Genomic DNA, 18,350 nt, shown 5'->3' on the forward strand with positions numbered 1-18,350 from the left:
TAGGTAGCAAGCAGCGGATCCGTGAGACGAAGCAGAGTCGGGACAGGCAGCAAACAGGCAGAACGAGAGGCAAACCAGGATCAAGACAGGCAGCAGGCAGGCAGAATCGTGAGACAAACCAGGATCAAGACAGGCAGCAGGCAGGCAGAATCGTGAGACAAACCAGGATCAGGAACGCAGGAATGCAGCAACTAACTCTCTCCAAGGAGTGACCACGTTGCAAGGCAAGGCAGAGAAGAAAGCTGCGGGTTTAAATCCCCCGCCGGGGCTGACGTCAGAAGGAGGGCGGATCGGCACTTCCGGGTGCTGGGAGCTCAAAAGGACTGCCCTCGCGCGCGTTCTCTTGCAGGGGGCGGAGCTATCCTCGGGCCTTGCCGGCGTCCCCACGAGGAGGACGCCGCTGCCATGCGGCCAGTCCAGCCCGGAATCGCGCGGCTCGCGGCGCTGCGAGGAGACCCGCGTCGCTGTGTAAGCGACTGGGGTCGCAACAGTACCCCCCTTCTTACGCCCCCTCCTCAGGGGACCCGGCTTACCGGGATTGTCCTGATGGAAGTGGGCTAACAGCGATTTATCCAGAATATTCCGGGCTGGCTCCCAGGAATCCTCCTCAGGACCGCAACCCTCCCATGCCAACAGGTATTCCCAGCGACGGGCCCGAAAACGGACATCCAGTACTTCACGTACCTGATAAGTGGGTTCTTCATTAGAGGAGGATGATACAGCATCAGTCGAGGGTTGATGGAAACGGGAGAGTACCACTGGTTTCAGTAGAGAGACATGGAACAGGTTGTGAATACGTAAAGATGAGGGTAGACGGAGTCTATATGAGACTAACCCAATTCGTTCAGCTATAGTGAAAGGGCCACAGTATCTTGATGCCAATTTCTTGGAGCGGCCCGGCAAATGGAGGTTTCTGGTGCTTAGCCACACCTTGGTGCCGGGTAGGAATACGGGTGCTGGTCGTCGATGGCGATTGGCACATTTTTGCGCCTTTTCTGCAGAGGATGCGAGTCATTGTTGGACCGTCCTCCATAGCTGATGAATGTGCTGAGCCACCGTTAGCGCTGCCGGTGAAGGCACGGTAACTGGAATGGGCACCGGCGGTTTCAGGTGGCGACCAAAAACTGTCTGGAAAGGTGATTGTCCTGTTACCGAGTGGGTGTGATTGTTGTAGGCAAACTCGGCCCAGGGAAGGAGGGACACCCAGTTGTCTCTTCTTTCGGAGATAAAACTTCGAAGGAACGTCTTCAAGGACCTATTCATGCGTTCGGTCTGTCCATTACTTTGTGGGTGGAAAGCTGTAGATAGATTCAACTGTACCCCAAATTTCCGGCAGATGGCTCGCCAAAATCGAGCCGTGAACTGAGGACCCCGGTCAGAAACGATACTCTGCGGGAGCCCATGAGCCCTGAAGATATGCTGTGTGAACAGACGGGCCAACTCAGGTGCTGAAGGCAACTTGGGTAATGGTACGAGATGAACCATTTTGGAGAAGCGGTCTACCGTTACCCATATCACCGTATTGCCCTCGGAAGGAGGTAAGTCCACCACAAAGTCAGTGGCGATATGGGTCCAGGGTTCCGTGGGTATAGGAAGAGGCTGCAGAAGCCCCCATGGGCGACCGCTTAGAGGTTTCTGCCTGGCGCAAACAGGGCAAGAGTCCACGTACAGGCGTACATCCTGGCGCACCTTAGGCCACCAGTAATAGCGATTCAGAAGATTGAGGGTCCTCTCCCTACCGGCGTGACCACTAGAGAGGGAATCATGAGCCCAGGCGAGAACTTTCTTGCGGTCCCTGCGAGGAACTACAACCCGTTCTACAGAGGATACGATAGTATTGGCTAACTGGACTTTGGCTGGATCAATAATATACTGAGGGATTCCCTCCTTCTCCTCCGGAATATCATTCCTCGAGAGGGCGTCCACCCGGAAGTTCTTAGCGGCTGGTCGATACTTGAGGAGAAAGTCAAACCGACTAAAAAACAGCGACCACCGTGCCTGTCTGGGGTTCAGCCGCTGGGCTTGGTTCAGGAATTCCAAATTCTTGTGGTCGGTGTAGACCGTCACAGGATGACTCGCTCCTTCCAACTACTGCCTCCACTCTTCTAGTGCCAACTTGATTGCCAATAGCTCCTTATCGCCAATCCCATAGTTGATCTCGGCGGAAGTAAACTTCTTGGAAAAATAGGAGCAAGGGAGCAAATGGCCAGAAGAGGACTTTTGCGAGAGGACCGCCCCTACCGCAACACTAGAGGCATCTACCTCCACGAAGAAAGGCTGAGTAGGGTCCGGATGTCGCAAACAAGTGTCTTGGAGGAAAGCCTCCTTTAAGTCCTCAAAAGCTTTGCAAGCCTCGGAAGGCCAGCTTCGAGTGTCCGCACCCTTCTTAGTTAGGGTGGTGAGTGGCGCCACCAGCTGGGAATACTGTGGGATAAAGTGGCGGTAGAAATTTGCAAAACCCAAAAAACGTTGCAAAGCCTTCAGGCCCACCGGCCGGGGCCAATTTCGAATGGCAGATACTTTGCTGGGATCCATGCGAAAACCAGTTGCAGAAACAATATAGCCTAAAAAGGGCAAGGAATTCTGCTCAAAGAGACACTTCTCCAACTTTGCATACAACCGATGATCCCGCAGAATCTGGAGTACCTGTCGAACATGTCGTCGGTGAGAGACTAGATCCGAGGAGTAGATAAGAACGTCATCTAAGTATACTATGACGCATGACTGTAGGAAGTCCCGAAGAACTTCATTCATTAAGTGCTGGAACACTGCGGGAGCGTTGCATAGGCCAAATGGCATTACTAAGTATTCGTAATGTCCATCCCGGGTGTTGAAAGCGGTCTTCCATTCATCCCCGGGACGGATACGGACCAAATTGTAGGCCCCTCGCAAGACCAGCTTCGTGAATACTTGTGCCCCCTGGAGTTTGTCCAACAGCTCCGGAATTAACGGGAGTGGGTAGCGATTCTTCTTGGTTATGGCATTAAGTCCACGATAGTCTATACAGGGCCGCAAAGACCCATCTTTCTTTGCCACAAAAAAGAAACCCGCTCCTGCGGGCGACTTAGAGGGGAGAATAAACCCCTTCGCGAGATTCTCAGAAATGTACTCTGACATGGCCCGGGTTTCAGGCTGGGAAAGTGGATATACTCTCCCACGGGGGGGAGTGGAGCCAGGAAGCAATTCAATCGCACAATCAAATGGACGATGCTGTGGAAGTACCTCCGCTTTTTCCTTAGAGAATATATCAGCAAAATCCTGGTATGGGGACGGAAGCTGAAACCTGACATCAGTCTGTGCCAGAGACGTTTGCGGACCCCTCCAGGGCTGGATGCAAGAATGGGAGCAGTGTGCACTCCAGCGGACGATTTGGAAATCGTCCCATCGAATCTCCGGGGAATGCAGTTGGAGCCAGGGTAACCCCAGAACCACGGGATATACCGATTTCTCCAAAACCAGGAACGAAATTCTCTCTGTGTGAAGCAGACCAGTCTGGAGGATGATGGGCTTGGTACTGGTAGTTATGCTGCCGGAGAGCGGTGTACCCTGAATGGAGGTGACCCGTAAGGGAGGTTCCTGACGTTGCGTGGAGAGCTGAAGGTGTCGTACCAGGTCTTTAGTGATAAAGTTCCCTCCTGCGCCGGAATCAATGAGGGCCTTTGTGTTGAAAGAACCCCCTGGATACTTGAGGGTTACTGGCACGGTACAATGAGGAGTTGCATTAAGACAACCTAGGGAGACCTCCTCACTTACCCCTAGGTGCGGGAGTTTCCCGGCCGCTCCTTGCACTGGGCCAGGAAATGGCCCTTACCTCCGCAGTATAAACATAAACGCAGGTCTCGGCGGCGTTGCCTCTCTTCGGGGGTCAGAGCGGATCTTCCCAGGTGCATAGGCTCCTCCAGGGAAGACTCTGCTGGGGTGCCGGTGGTCCGGGATCCGGAGTTCGAGGATCTAGCAGTAGCCGACGGTACAGGTACCAGGCGGCGAGGAGAGCGCCCCTCCTTTGCTCTTTGCTGCAGGCGTCGGTCGATGCGCCCAGCCACATTAATAAGTGAATTAAGGTCCTCTGGAAGATCCCGAGCGGCAAGCTCGTCCTTAATTCTAGCCGCCAGGCCTTCTAGGAAAACCCCCCGAAGGGCGTTATCGGCCCAACCCACTTCTTGAGCAAGGGTGCGGAATTCCAGAGCGTAGTCGGCTAGGGTTCGTGTCCCCTGCCGAAGCTGGAGTAGTTCAGAAGTTGCGGAGGCCTGACGTGCAGGTTCGTCGAATGCTGCTCGAAATTCCTCCACGAACAAGTTCAGATCACTCAGGGCGGAATCATTTTTGTCCCACATGGGAGACGCCCAGTTTAAGGCTCGACCATCAAGTAATGAAAAGATGTAAGCCACCTTGATACCATCTGAGGGAAACTGATTGGGTAGCAGGGCGAACCGTACAAAGCACTGATTCAGGAAGCCCGCACAGGCCTTAGAGTCCCCAGCAAAACGTGTGGGAGCTGGAAGCTGCGTGGGAGTATGAAGCGTCACCACTGGGGCAGGTATGGCTACAGGAGCCGGTGCCGCGGGTTCAACGTCCATGCGGGTGGCCAACCGTTCCACGGTGGCCGCCAAGGAGTCCAGTACCTGTTGCTGTTGAACCAAGCGTTGAGCCAGTCCGGGAATGGCCTGTAGGCCAGCTAGGTCTGCCGGATCCATGGCCTTGCAAACTGTTGTGTTATGGGTGTGGATCCTTGGGCCGACCGGCAAGATGAGACGGTCGGAAGGCAGACACACTCAGCGAGGGAAGGATCTTCACCTGGAAACCCGAGACCCCACCAGAGGAGCTGTTAAGGCCCGGGTCGCTAGGACTTAGGTGGCTTCGCCCTGGAAGTCCGAGGTCCCCCCAGGAGGAGCCCGTAGGGACCCGGACCGCTGGGATTTAGGAGAGTCACAGGCGTGAAGGGAAACCGGGGGCGGACTGGAGTCTGGACTGGCAGCCGAAGACAGGAACGAGGAGACGTACCGGAGTCTGGGTAGGTAGCAAGCAGCGGATCCGTGAGACGAACCAGAGTCGGGATAGGCAGCAAACAGGCAGAGCGAGAGGCAAACCAGGATCAAGACAGGCAGCAGGCAGGCAGAATCGTGAGACAAACCAGGATCAAGACAGGCAGCAGGCAGGCAGAATCGTGAGACAAACCAGGATCAAGACAGGCAGCAGGCAGGCAGAATCGTGAGACAAACCAGGATCAGGAACGCAGGAATGCAGCAACTAACTCTCTCCAAGGAGTGACCACGTTGCAAGGCAAGGCAGAGAAGAAAGCTGCGGGTTTAAATCCCCCGCCGGGGCTGACGTCAGAAGGAGGGCGGATCGGCACTTCCGGGTGCTGGGAGCTCAAAAGGACTGCCCTCGCGCGCGCGCGCGTTCTCTTGCAGGGGGCGGAGCTATCCTCGGGCCTTGCCGGCGTCCCCACGAGGAGGACGCCGCTGCCATGCGGCCAGTCCAGCCCGGAATCGTGCGGCTCGCGGCGCTGCGAGGAGACCCGCGGGGAAGGTAAGGACCCGGTCGCTGTGTAAGCGACTGGGGTCGCAACAAGCCCGGGCACGGGCCTAGCGCGGCTAGGAAACACAATACCCTTTGTCTTTCTGTTATCCGAAAGAGTAAACAACCGATTCACATTTACCCGTTCTACACTACTCATGATTTTAAACACCTCTATCATATCTCATCTCAGCCATCTCTTCTACAAGCTGAACAGTCCTACACTCTTTAGTCTTTCCGCATAGAGGAGCTGTTCCATCCCCTTTATCATTTTGGCGACCTTCTCTTTTCCTTCTCCATTGCAACTATATCTTTTTTGAGATGCAGCGACCAGAATTGTACACAGTATTCAAGGTGCGGTCTCACCGTGGAACGCTACAGAGGCATTATGACATTTTCCATTTTATTCACCATTCTCTTCCTAATAATTCCTAATATTCTGTTTGCTTTTTTGACTGCCGCAGCACATCGAGCCAATGATTTCAATGTATTATCCACTATGACGCCTAAATCGCTTTCCTGGGTGGAAGCTCCTAATATGGAACCTAACATCGTGTAACTATAGAATGGGTTATTTTTCCCTATATGCATCACCTTGCACTTATCCACATTAAATTTCATCTGCCATTTGGATGCACAATTTTCCAGTCTCACAAGGTCCTCCTGCAATTTATCACAATCTACTTGTGATTTAACTACTTGGAATAATTTTGTATCACCTGCAAATTTGATTACCTCACTCGTATGTCTTTCCAGATCATTTATAAATATATTGAAAAGCACAGGTCCCAGTACAGATCCTTGAGGCACTCCACTGCCCACCCTCCTCCAAAGTGAAAATTGTCCATTTAATCCTTCTCTCTGTTTCCTGTCTTTTAACCAGTTTGTAATCCATGAAAGGACATCTCCACCTATCCCATGACTTTTTACTTTTCCTAGAAGCCTCTCACAAGGAACTTTGTCAAATGCCTTCTGAAAATCCAAATACACTACATCTACCTGTTCACCTTTATCTACATGCTTGTTAACCCCTTCAAAAAAGTGAAGCAGATTTGTGAGGCAAGACTTGCCTTGGGTGAAGCCATGCTGACTTTGTTCCATTAAACCATGTCTTTCTATATGTTCTGTGATTTTGATCTTTAGGACACTTTCCACTATTTTTCCTGGCACTGAAGTCAGGCTAACTGGTCTGTAGTTTCCCAGATCACCCCTGGAGCCTTTTTTAAATATTGGGGTTACATTTGCTATCCTCCAGTCTTCAGGTACAATGGATGATTTTAATGATAGGTTACACATTTTTACTAACAGATCTGAAATTTCATTTTTAGTTCCTTCAGAACCCTGGGCTGTATACCATCTGGTCCAGGTGATTTACTACTCTTCAGTTTGTCAATCAGACCTACCACATCTTCTAGGTTTACCGTGATTTGGTTCAGTGCATCTGAATCATTGCCCATGAAACCTTCTCTGGAATGGGTATCTCCCCCAACATCCTCTTCAGTAAACACTGAAGCAAAGCAATCATTTAATCTTTCCGCGATGGCCTTATCTTCTCTAAGTGCCCCTTTATCCCCTCGACCATCTAACAGTCCAACTGACTTCCTTGCAGGCTTTCTGCTTCAGATATATTTTTAAAAATTTTTACTGTGAGTTTTTGTCTCTACAGCCAACTTCTTTCCGAATTCTCTCTTAGCCTGTCTTATCAATGTCTTACATTTAACTTGCCAATGCTTATGCTTTATCCTATTTTCTTCTGTTGGATCTTTCTTCCAATTTTTAAATGAAGATCTTTTGGCTAAAATAGCCTCTTTACCTCAATTTTTAACCATGCCGGTAATCATTTTGCCTTCCTTCTACCTTTCTTAATGTGCGGAATACATCTGGACTGTGCTTCTAGGATGGTATTTTTTAACAATGTTCACGCCTCTTGCACACGTTTTACCTTTGTACTGCTCCTTTCATTTTTTTTCTATTTTTCTCAAGTTATCAAAGTTTCCCTTTTGAAAGTTTAGCACTAGAGCCGTGGATTTGCTTACTGTCCCTTTTCCAGTCATTCATTAAAATTTGATCATATTATAATCACTATAGCCAAGCGGCCCCACCACTGTTACCTCTCTCACCAAATCCTGTGCTCCACTGAGAATTAGATCTAAAATTGCTTCCTTTCTCGTCTGTTCCTGAACCAATTACTCCATAAAATTGTCATTTATTCCATCCAGGAACTTTATCTCTCTAGCATGTCCTGAAGTTACATTTACCCAGTCAATATTGGGGTAATTGAAATCTCCCATTATTACTTCACTACCAATTTGGTTATCTTCCCTAATTTCTCTAAGCATTTCACTGTCTGTCTCACCATCTTGCCCAGGTGGACGTTAGTATACTCCTATCACTATACTCTTCCCCAACACACAAGGGATTTCTACCCATAAAGATTTGATTGTGCATTTAGTCTCATACAGGATCTTTATTCTGTTGGACTCTATGCCATCCTGGACATAAAGTGTCACCCTGCCTCCCAGATGCTCCTCTCTGTCATTGCGATATAATTTGTACCCCGGTATAGCCCTGTCCTATTGGTTATTCTCCTTCCATCATGTCTCTGAGATGCCAATTAAGTCTATGTCATCATTCACTGCTATACATTCTAGTTCTCCCATTTTACTTCTTAGACTTCTGGCGTAGGCATACAAACATTTCAAAGTGTGTTTTTTGTTTGTATTTTCATTCTGCTTTCTAATTGATAGGGATAAATTGGAATCTTTTAGCTCAGGTGAATTTTTAAATAATGGAACCTCACTTTTGGAATGCCCTAATTCTAATACATCAATAGTATCCTTTGAAGATTCCTCCCTCAGAACCATGTGCTGCTGAGCTACTGTTGGCTTTCCCCTTTGTTCTAGTTTAAACGTTGTTCTATCTCCTTTTTAAAGGTTAACACAAGCAGCTTGGTTCCATCCTGGTTAAGGTAAAGCCCATACCTTTTATCAAAATGTTATTCTACTGTGGGAGCACTGAGACCCTAACGTGGGTTCCGGAGGTCTCACAGTAGATTTAAAGGGCCATGTAGCTCAAGAAGTCAGCCCTCTACAAAAATACCTAAAGTTACCAGGGGGTCTTCTTAGACTCACCCACCCCGTGGATACCAATCCTGACAGCCTGACAAAAAAATTCCATAAATAAAAGTAAAAGCATACGCACAACGATGCACCACCCAGCTTCATATTGCACAAATCCCCCTCCAAAATAGAAAGCCCCCCTTACCCCTCCATTTACAAGAGTGCGAGCTCCAAACTGATGGTGTCCTGGACAACAATGGATCTGGAAAGAGCAAGTAGCTCAGTGCCATGCCATGAAAGATGTTGGGATCTCTGCTGATGAGGCTATCTTCCTCCATGGTATCGATGAGGGTATCCCTCTGGCGGAAATCAGCTCTGAGAATGCAGACTGACTCTTTGGCTCTGAGGAGAACAACCCCTAAGGGGATCCTTCATGTTATCTGGTCAGTGATCTTGGTGCCTCATCAGCACCAAAGGCTTCTGCATTATGCTTAGTCCTGAGGTACATTCGGGAACCAGAGCCATGGGTGAGGGGAACTGTATAACCTCTGATTTTTGTGGTATGGCAGTGTGCCTAGAAACCATTAAGAGATAGCTTGGGAGGCAGGATACCTTCCCAGAAGCAAGAAAGAACCAAGTTGGCAGGTAGGAGGTTGCTAGGTAGAAGCGCATGTGCAAGTGCAGAGACATGTGCTGACCAAAACGTTAATTCTGAGTAAGTGTTAGGGATAGCATTAAGACATTAAATGACTCTAACTATGCAGAATTATGTCCTTTCATACTGCTGTCTTAGCCTAGTATACTGAATATGTTACAGGAAACATAACTGGAGAAGAAAGGATGGGAAGCACGCTTCAAACTATACTGTACCTTGCTGTAATGGGAAGTGCCAGCATTTCCTCTCCAATGTCATCCACATCCACTACCAGCGCTAGTTCATATTTCTTCACACTGTTAGAACACAGGGTCACCTAAATGTAAAAGAGAAAATCACATTCAGAAAAATTTTTTTTAAGATAACCTACTGCCTCATTTTTGGTACTGTGATAATTAAGCACTATGGGTCAGTTTTTCAAAGGATTACGTGCATAAACGCGTGTAACCCCGAAAACCTGTCCCTGCGTGCACCAAGCCTATTTTACATAGGCTCGGCGACACGCAGGGACACGCAGGGACACGCAGGAAATACACGCATCCCGGTGCACAAGCCCCGGGACGCGTGTATTTCTTGGGGCTTTGAAAAAGGGGCAGGAAGGGTGCGGGGATGTGGGCGGGGCACCGGTCCGGGGGCAGGACCGAGGCCTCCGGCACAGCGGCCGTGCTGGGGGTTCACGTGCCAGCACTTGGCCGGCACACACAAGTTATGCCTACCCAGAGGCAGGCATAAATCACAAAATAAAGGTGGGGGGGGGGGGATTTAGGTAGGGCTGGGGGGCGGGTTAGATAGGGGAAGGGAGGGGAAGGTGGGGGGGGGGGCGGAAGGAAAGTTCCCTCCGAGGCTGCTCCAATTTCGGAGCAGCCTCAGAGGGAATGGGGAAAGCCATCAGGGCTCCCCTAGGGCTTGGCGCTCGCAATGTGCACAAGTGTGCACCCCCTTGTGCGCGCCGACCCCGGATTTTATAACATGCGCACGGCTGCGCGCACATGTTATAAAATCGGGTGTAGATTTATGCGCGCCGGCTTGCGTGCACAAATCTACGCCAGCACACATGTTATAAAATCTGGCCCTATATTTTCTATTTGTCAAAGCATTTTACCTGCATTAAATAGCTATCTGAAACATTCCCCTATCTCAATGCAGCTAAAATTTTTCGCATTTACTTTTAGCTACTCTGAAAAGAGGCATGACAGAAGGCCTGTTTAAACTGAGTAAGAAAAAGTGTACACATAGTTCACATTTTCACATTTTTGCATTTACTTTTCTAGCAAAATTCTAAACAAAGAAAAAGCAGGTGAAAGTGACCATAAGTGTTGTGATTGACCAATCCGGAAGTGGATCCTTGGGCCGACCGCCGGAGGGAGACGGACGGGAGGCAGACTAGATGAAACGATGAATCTTCACCTGGGAACCCGTGACCCCTCCAGAGGAGCTGTAGAGGCCCGGGTCACTAGGGCTTAGGAGTCTTCGCCCTGGAAGCCAGAGATCCCCCCAGGAGGAGCCTGTAGGGACCCGGACCGCTGGGTCTTAGGTGATAACAGAAGAATCCAAGGAAGCGATACGAACCGGGGTACAAGCAGGCAGAGAGCGGAGTCAGGCAGGCAGAGATCAGGAACCAGGCAGGCAAACGATACCGGAGTCAGGCAGGCAGAAGTCAGGAACCAGGCAGGCAGATAAACGATACCAGAGTCAGGCAGGCAGAAGTCAGGAACCAGGCAGGCAGATAAACGATACCAGAGTCAGGCAGGCAGAAGTCAGGAACCAGGCAGGCAGATAAACGATACCAGAGTCAGGCAGGCTGAAGTCAGGAACCAGGCAGGCAGACGAACGATGGCAACTAGCACTCCGAAGAGAAACCTCGTTGCAAGGCGAATTGCAACTTCAAAAGTCCCGGCTTAAATCCCCTGCTCAATCAGCTGACGTCAAAAGAGGCGTGTCTGCACATCCGGGTGCAGACGCCTCAAAACACGGCTCTTCGCGCGCGCGCGTACCAGGGCTTGGGGGAGGAGTTTCTGATGGCGTCTCCACGAGGAGATGCCGCTGCCATGCGGCCCTGGAGGCCAGAAACCCGGCGGTTCGCGGCGCCACGGAGGAAGGTAAGAGCCCGGTCACTAGGCTAGTGACCGGGATCGTAACAATAAGTTTAACAACAAAAGAATATGCATACTTTTAAGAACAGGTGCAAAGCCTGTGAGTAAAAAGTACACATGATCTTTGCCCCAAACCTTTGAAAATTACCCCCAAAAGCATCATTTCTGGGTGCCTATCTCCAGGTGTTTATTGATAATAATGTTTCAAACATTTATCCAAATTTAATTCAGTTATCTACCAGAGATATTAGAGCTCCCCATGAATATCTGCTCACAATGTTCTTTATTCATTTTACCTTTGCTTCCTTAGGAATCATGCCAGTTCAGTTCATTTGTAATATCAGGTAGGGCAAAGCAGGAAGTGGTCCATAATGAAACAATTTGTCCAGCTAAGTTCAGGACTTAACTGGACAAACCATAGAATTAAAAAATCCTGCCATTCTGACGATTTATACATACGTTTTTAGCCAGATAAAACTTACTTAGATAAATCATTCTTGGGGCATTCCAGGACAGCACTCACCTATGCAGTTATTCACATTATCCAGGTAAATTATACAACTAAGAGGGAGATTTATCATGCACCGTTAGGGCTGTAACACAAGTTAAATAGCATATAGCGCACAATAAATTCTGCATATCGCATGATATAGCCCTACTGTGGTAATATTATGCAATGTTTGCAATAATTTGCATACATTCTGGCAGATTCCCTCCTCTATTAAAATGAGCTGCTTTGCAACCCATTTGCATGCATGAAATTTGCAAATGCATATAAAGCAGCTCATATATAGTAAAAGCAAGTTTGCTTACCATAAACGGTGTTTCCGTAGATAGCAGGATGAATTACACATGCTGTCTGGGAGCGTTGACACGACCGGAGTAGGCAGAGCTTCCCTCAGATAGTGTTAGAGTTTTCAACTCTGTGCGTCTGCTCGGTCGTCTTCCCGCATGAATCCATTTCTCTCCTCAGTCTCTTTGTAACCAAGCGAGGTGTATGGCCAAAAAAGTGTACAGTAGAAAAAAGGGTGACTGTCTAGGGAGGTGGGAGGGATCGCATGGCTAATTCATCCTGCTATCTACGGAAACACTGTAGCAGGGCTGAATTAGCCATGCTGTCTGGGAATCCCAAGCTCCTGGGTTGTGTCCGTGTAGGTTGTAGTTAAAGAACTAGGATCACAACCCTTGTAAAGTAGAAAGTCCTAAGGCTTGGTAGTGGCTGGCAAGGCTGCAGTTCCCAGAACAGCATCTGTAGCAGCCTGTTTGTCAATACAATAGTGTGACGTGAAAGTATGAAGAGAGGACCAAGTTGCTGCTTTGCAAATGTCCAAGAATGGTACTCGTTTAAGATGAGCAATTGAGGTCGCTGTCACATGTATTTGGTGCGCTTTTGGTTTGCTTATGAGTTTGGTGGAACGCTTGTTGTAACAAAATTCGATGCAATAGCATAACCAGTTCTCTATGGTTCGTTTGGAAACCGGTTGACCTGGGTTGTTTGTATTGAAAGAGAGGAACAACTGAGATGGCCTGGATGGAGAGTAAGTTCTTCGCTTGTAATAAGCCAAAGCTTGAGATGAGGCTTTGGTTTGAAAATGGGTAAGGTAATTGTTTGATTAAGATGAAATGGAGTAACTACCTTAGGTAGGAATGATGGGTGGGGTCGCATAGTAACCTTATCATGGTAAAATTCTAAATAAGGAGAATAATGAACCAGAGCTTGTAGTTTGCTAACTCGCTGTGTAGATGTAATGGCGACCAGAAAAACTGTTTTCCAGGTGAGGTACTAGATGTGACAGGAATTCAAAGGTTCAAAAGGTGGAGCCATGAGTTGTTCCAACAAGACATTGAGATCCCATGGTACTGGAGGTTTTGTCATCGGTGGTTTTAAATGTAGGATGCCCCTCATAAATCTGGAAATGAGGGGATGATTAGAAATTGGGAATCCGTTATGATAATGATGGAATGCTGCAATGGCGCTGATATGTACTTGAACTGAAGCATATTCTAAACCAGAAAGGTAAAGCGTATGGAGGTATTCTAGTAGCTGGGTTGCTGTTGATGAGAAAGGATCTAGTTGACGAGGTGCACACCAGTTTGCATAGCGGTGCCATTTTCCTGCATAATTACATCTAGTAGACGTTTTTCTAGAGGCAATTAATATACTTTCTAGATACGAAGGGAGGCCTAAGTGGTTTAATACAGTCCTTTCAATCTCCATGCTGTCAGATGGAGGGAGTGATGCATCGGGTGGAGGAGGGTGCCTCCTTCCTGAGTCAATAGGTGTGGGTGATTTCCCAGTGGAATCAGAGGGCATATGGAGAGACGGATGAGATATGCATACCAAGGTTGTCTTGGCCACGCCGGGGCTATGAGGATCAAGTCCGCTACGTCCTGAATGCATTTTTGGATTGCCCTGGAGTTGAGTGGAATGGGAGGGTAGGCGTACAGAAGGCTCCCTGTCCACGGAATTAGGAAGGCTTATGGAGCATATCGGAGACTGCTGGGGTAGATTGAGCAAAAGCTTTCCGTTTGACGATTCGTTTGTGTGGCAAAAAGGTCGATCGTCGGAAAACCCCATTGTTGGAAGATTGTGAGGGCTACTTCTCGATTCAGAGTCCATTCGTGTGGATGGAATACCCTACTTAAGCGATCCGCTGTGACATTGTCTAGGCCCGGTAGGTAAGTAGCCTGAAGCGTAATTCCCTTCGCAGTTGCCCAATGTAGGATGTGAAGTGCTTCCTGACAAAGTATCCATGAACCTGACCCTCTTTCTTTGTTTATATAGAACATCGCAACCTGGTTGTCCTTGTAGATCATCAGACTTTTCCCCGTGAGATGTGAAGAGGTTTGTAGAGTTCTCCAAATTGCTCAAAGTTCCAGGAGGTTGATTTGGAGTAAACTTTCCCAAGCAGACCAGCAGCCCTGAGTTTTTAAGTGTAGAAGGTGGGCTCCCCAACCTTTGCGGGACGCATCCGTCGTAAGAGTGAGTTGATGAGGAGGTAGGCGGAAAGATGCTCCTCCTGACAAGTTGACGGGAGTCATCCACCATTGAATATCCGTTTTCATCTGATTTGTGATTCGTACATGGGAGGAAAGAGGTTGTTGGAACTGTGACCATTGACTCTTTAGACTCCATTGAAGACATCTCATATGGAGTCTTGTTAAGGAACCACATGGATAGCTGCCGACATATGCCCTAAGAGCTGAAGGACTCAACGCACAGATGTTTGTTGTTGTCTGTACAACTTCTGAGCTAGGGAGGTGAGAGTGAACCTCCTGTCCTCGGAAGGTAGACCCTCACCTCCAAAATGTTGAGGAATGCTCCAATAAACTGCAGCATTTGGGTCAGTTGTAGACTCGATTTTTCGTAATTAATCAGGAATCCCAATGACTAGGCAATTTATCGTCTGACTCGTGTGAGCTCGAAGGGCATCCTGATCCGAAGCTACCAGTAGCCAATCGTCCAAGTAGGGAAAGATTTGGATCGATCATTTTTGGAGGTGAGCCACCACCACCGCTAAACATTTGGTGAAGACCCTCAGGGCTGAAGAGAGCCAAAGGGAAGGACTCTGCATTGGTAATGTTCCTTGAGAGCCTTGAAACAAAGATAACACCAGAATGAAGGGTGTATAGGTATATGGGAGTATGCATCCTTGAGGTCTATTGAACATAGCCAGTCGTTGAGATGTAGGAGAGGTAGAATGTTGTTTAGGGAGGTCATTTTGAACTTTTCCTTTTGAAGGTATTTGTTGAGGTTTCGGAGAGCTAGGATTGCACAAATCCTCTGGATTTTTTTGGAATGAGAAAATAATGGGAATAGAACCCTTGGTTCTTTTGTGATGGGAGGAGTTTGTGAATGGAGTTTTGGATGCAGAGAGTGTGTAACTCTGCTTGAAGATACATGGATTGGGATGATGTTCCCTGAGAAGAAACGTACGGAATCCTTGGAGTAATAATGAAATTTAGGTGATAAACTTCTTTTATAATATCTAACACACATAAGAACATAAGAACATGCCATACTGGGTCAGACCAAGGGTCCATCAAGCCCAGCATCCTGTTTCCAACAGTGGTCAATCCAGGCCATAAGAACCTAGCAAGTACCCAAAAACTGTCTATTCCATGTTACCGTTGCTAGTAATAGCGGTGGTTATTATCTAAGTCAACTTAATTAATAGCAGGTAATGGACTTCTCCTCCAAGAACTTATCCAATCCTTTTTTAAACATAGCTATACTAACTGCACTAGCCACATCCTCTGGCAACAAATTCCAGAGATTAATTGTGCGTTGAGTAAAAAAGAACTTTCTCCGATTAGTTTTAAATGTGCCACATGCTAACTTCATGGAGTGCCCCCTAGTCTTTCTATTATCCGAAAGAGTAGATAACCGATTCACATCTACCCATTCCAGACCTCTCATGATTTTAAACACCTCTATCATATCCCCCCTCAGCCGTCTCTTCTCCAAGCTGAAAAGCCCTAACCTCTTTAGTCTTTCCTCATAGGGGTAATGTTCCATTCCCCTTATCATTTTGGTAGTCCTTCTCTGTACCTTCTCCATCGCAATTATATCTTTTTTGAGATGCGGCGACCAGAATTGTACACAGAATTCAAGGTGCGGTCTCACCATGGAGCGATACAGAGGCATTATGACATTTTTTGTTTTATTCACCATTCCCTTTCTAATAATTCCCAACATTCTGTTTGCTTTTTTGACTGCCACAGCACACTGAACTGATGATTTCAATGTGTTATCCACTATGACGCCTAGATCTCTTTCTTGGGTTGTAGCACCTAATATGGAACTTAACATTGTGTAACTATAGCATGGGTTATTTTTCCCTATAGGCATCACATTGCACTTATCCACATTAAATTTCATCTGCCATTTTGACGCCCAATTTTCCAGTCTCACAAGGTCTTCCTGCAATTTGTCACAATCTGCTTGTGATTTAACTACTCTGAATAATTTTGTATCATCTGCAAATTTGATTGTCTCACTCGTCGTATTTCTTTCCAGATCATTTATAAATATATTGAAAAGTAAGGGTCCCAATACAGATCCCTGAGGCACTCCACTGCCCACTCCCTTCCACTGAGAAAATTGTCCATTTAATCCTACTCTCTGTTTCCTGTCTTTTAGCCAGTTTTCTATCCACGAAAGGACATCACCACCTATCCCATGACTTTTTACTTTTCCTAGAAGCATCTCATGAGGAACTTTGTCAAACGCCTTCTGAAAATCCAAGTATACTACATCTACCGGTTCACCTTTATCCACATGTTTATTAACTCCTTCAGAAAAGTGAAGCAGATTTGTGAGTCAAGACTTGCCTTGGGTAAAGCCATGCTGACTTTGTTCCATTAAACCATGTCTTTCTATATGTTCTGTGATTTTGATCTTTAGAATACTTTCCATTATTTTTCCTGGCACTGAAGTCAGGCTAACCGATCTGTAGTCTCCCAGATCACCCCTGGAGCCTTTGTTAAATATTGGGGTTACATTTGCTATCCTCCAGTCTTCAGGTACAAAGGATGATTTTAATGATAGGTTACAAATTTTTACTTATAGGTCTGAAATTTCAGTTTTTAGTTCCTTCAGAACTCTGGGGTGTATACCATCCGGTCCAGGTGATTTACTACTCTTCAGTTTGTCAATCAGGTCTACCACATCTTCTAGGTTCACCGTGATTTGATTCAGTCCATCTGAATCATTACCCATGAAAACCTTCTCCAGTATGGGTACCTCCCCAACATCCTCTTCAGTAAACACCGAAGCAAAGAAATCATTTAATCTTTCCGCGATGGTCTTATCTTCTCTAAGTGCCCCTTTAACCCCTCGATCATCTAACGGTCCAACTGACTCCCTCACAGGCTTTCTGCTTCGGATATATTTAAAAAAGTTTTTACTGTGAGTTTTTGCCTCTACAGCCAACTTCTTTTCAAATTCTCTCTTAGCCTGTCTTATCAATGTCTTACATTTAACTTGCCAATGTTTATGCTTTATCCTATTTTCTTCTGTTGGATCCTTCTTCCAATTTTTGAATGAAGATCTTTTGTCTAAAATAGCTTCTTTCACCTCCCCCTTTTTTTAAATTAGGAATGATTTTACCTGTATTATAATAGTTTTTTATGTTTTATGGTTTTTGGTTTATTTATATTGACATTGTGAACCATTATGATTCATATCAGAATATCGGTATACAAAATAATATAAATACATGAATGAATGAATGAATGAATGAATGAATGAATGAATAAATAAATAGTAACTGCCACTCCATGCAGGTTACTTCCATGTTACTCTTAAGGATAGTAACTGCTGCTCTGTGCAGTTATGATAAACCATAAAAAATTACTGCTAGCAACATTTTTCTGGGTGATGAGCCTTCTTGAGAATTCAGACTGTGCTGCTTGACTTGCTTTGCTTGCGAACTTGGGCGTAGAAGCAGCCCTGTGCTTTTTCCCCATGCCCTTTTGAACTTGTTTTCTGTTTTTATCCTCACCACCTCTTCTAGACATTCCAGGCATCCACCATCCTCTCTGTGAAGAAATATTTCCTGATGTTGGTTTTGAGTCATCCTCCCTGAAGTTTCATTTTATGATCCCTAGCTCTACTGTTTCCTTTCTATAAGAACATAAGAAATTGCTATGCAGGATCAGACCAAGGGTCCATCAAGCCCAGCATCCTGTTTCCAACAGAGGCCAAACCAGGCCACAAGAACCTGGCAAGTACCCAAACACCAAGAAGATCCCATGCTACTGATGCAATTAAAAGCAGTGGTTATTCCCTATGACTTTCATAACTTCAGTAAATTGTCTTGGGTTTTTGGTAATTTGTTTGCATGATCTTTAAGTGTTTGTATGCTGTTCAATAAGTACAAATGGAAGAAGTTTAAAGTTCGTGCATCATTAAAACGTTTCAGGTATCTGAAGGTCTGTATCATATCTCCCCTGTTCCTCTTCTCTTCCAGAGTATGCATATTCAGATCCTTCAGCCTCTCCTCATAATTCTTTTGATACAGA

At 46.8% G+C, this 18,350-nt stretch overlaps 1 protein-coding gene across 1 annotated transcript in view; it reads right to left on the reverse strand.

Annotated features, from left to right (window-relative positions):
- The window catches only part of HYDIN (HYDIN axonemal central pair apparatus protein), a 1,819,717-nt gene that overhangs the window by 1,420,480 nt on the left and 380,887 nt on the right, over nt 1-18,350 (reverse strand). The window contains exon 15 of the mRNA XM_029609235.1: nt 9,447-9,547. Within this exon, the coding sequence (XP_029465095.1) occupies nt 9,447-9,547 (101 nt within the window). The remainder of the gene's footprint in view (nt 1-9,446; nt 9,548-18,350) is intronic.

The sequence above is a fragment of the Rhinatrema bivittatum genome, chromosome 7 (genome assembly GCF_901001135.1).
Source record: "Rhinatrema bivittatum chromosome 7, aRhiBiv1.1, whole genome shotgun sequence".
Classification (NCBI taxonomy): domain Eukaryota; kingdom Metazoa; phylum Chordata; class Amphibia; order Gymnophiona; family Rhinatrematidae; genus Rhinatrema; species Rhinatrema bivittatum.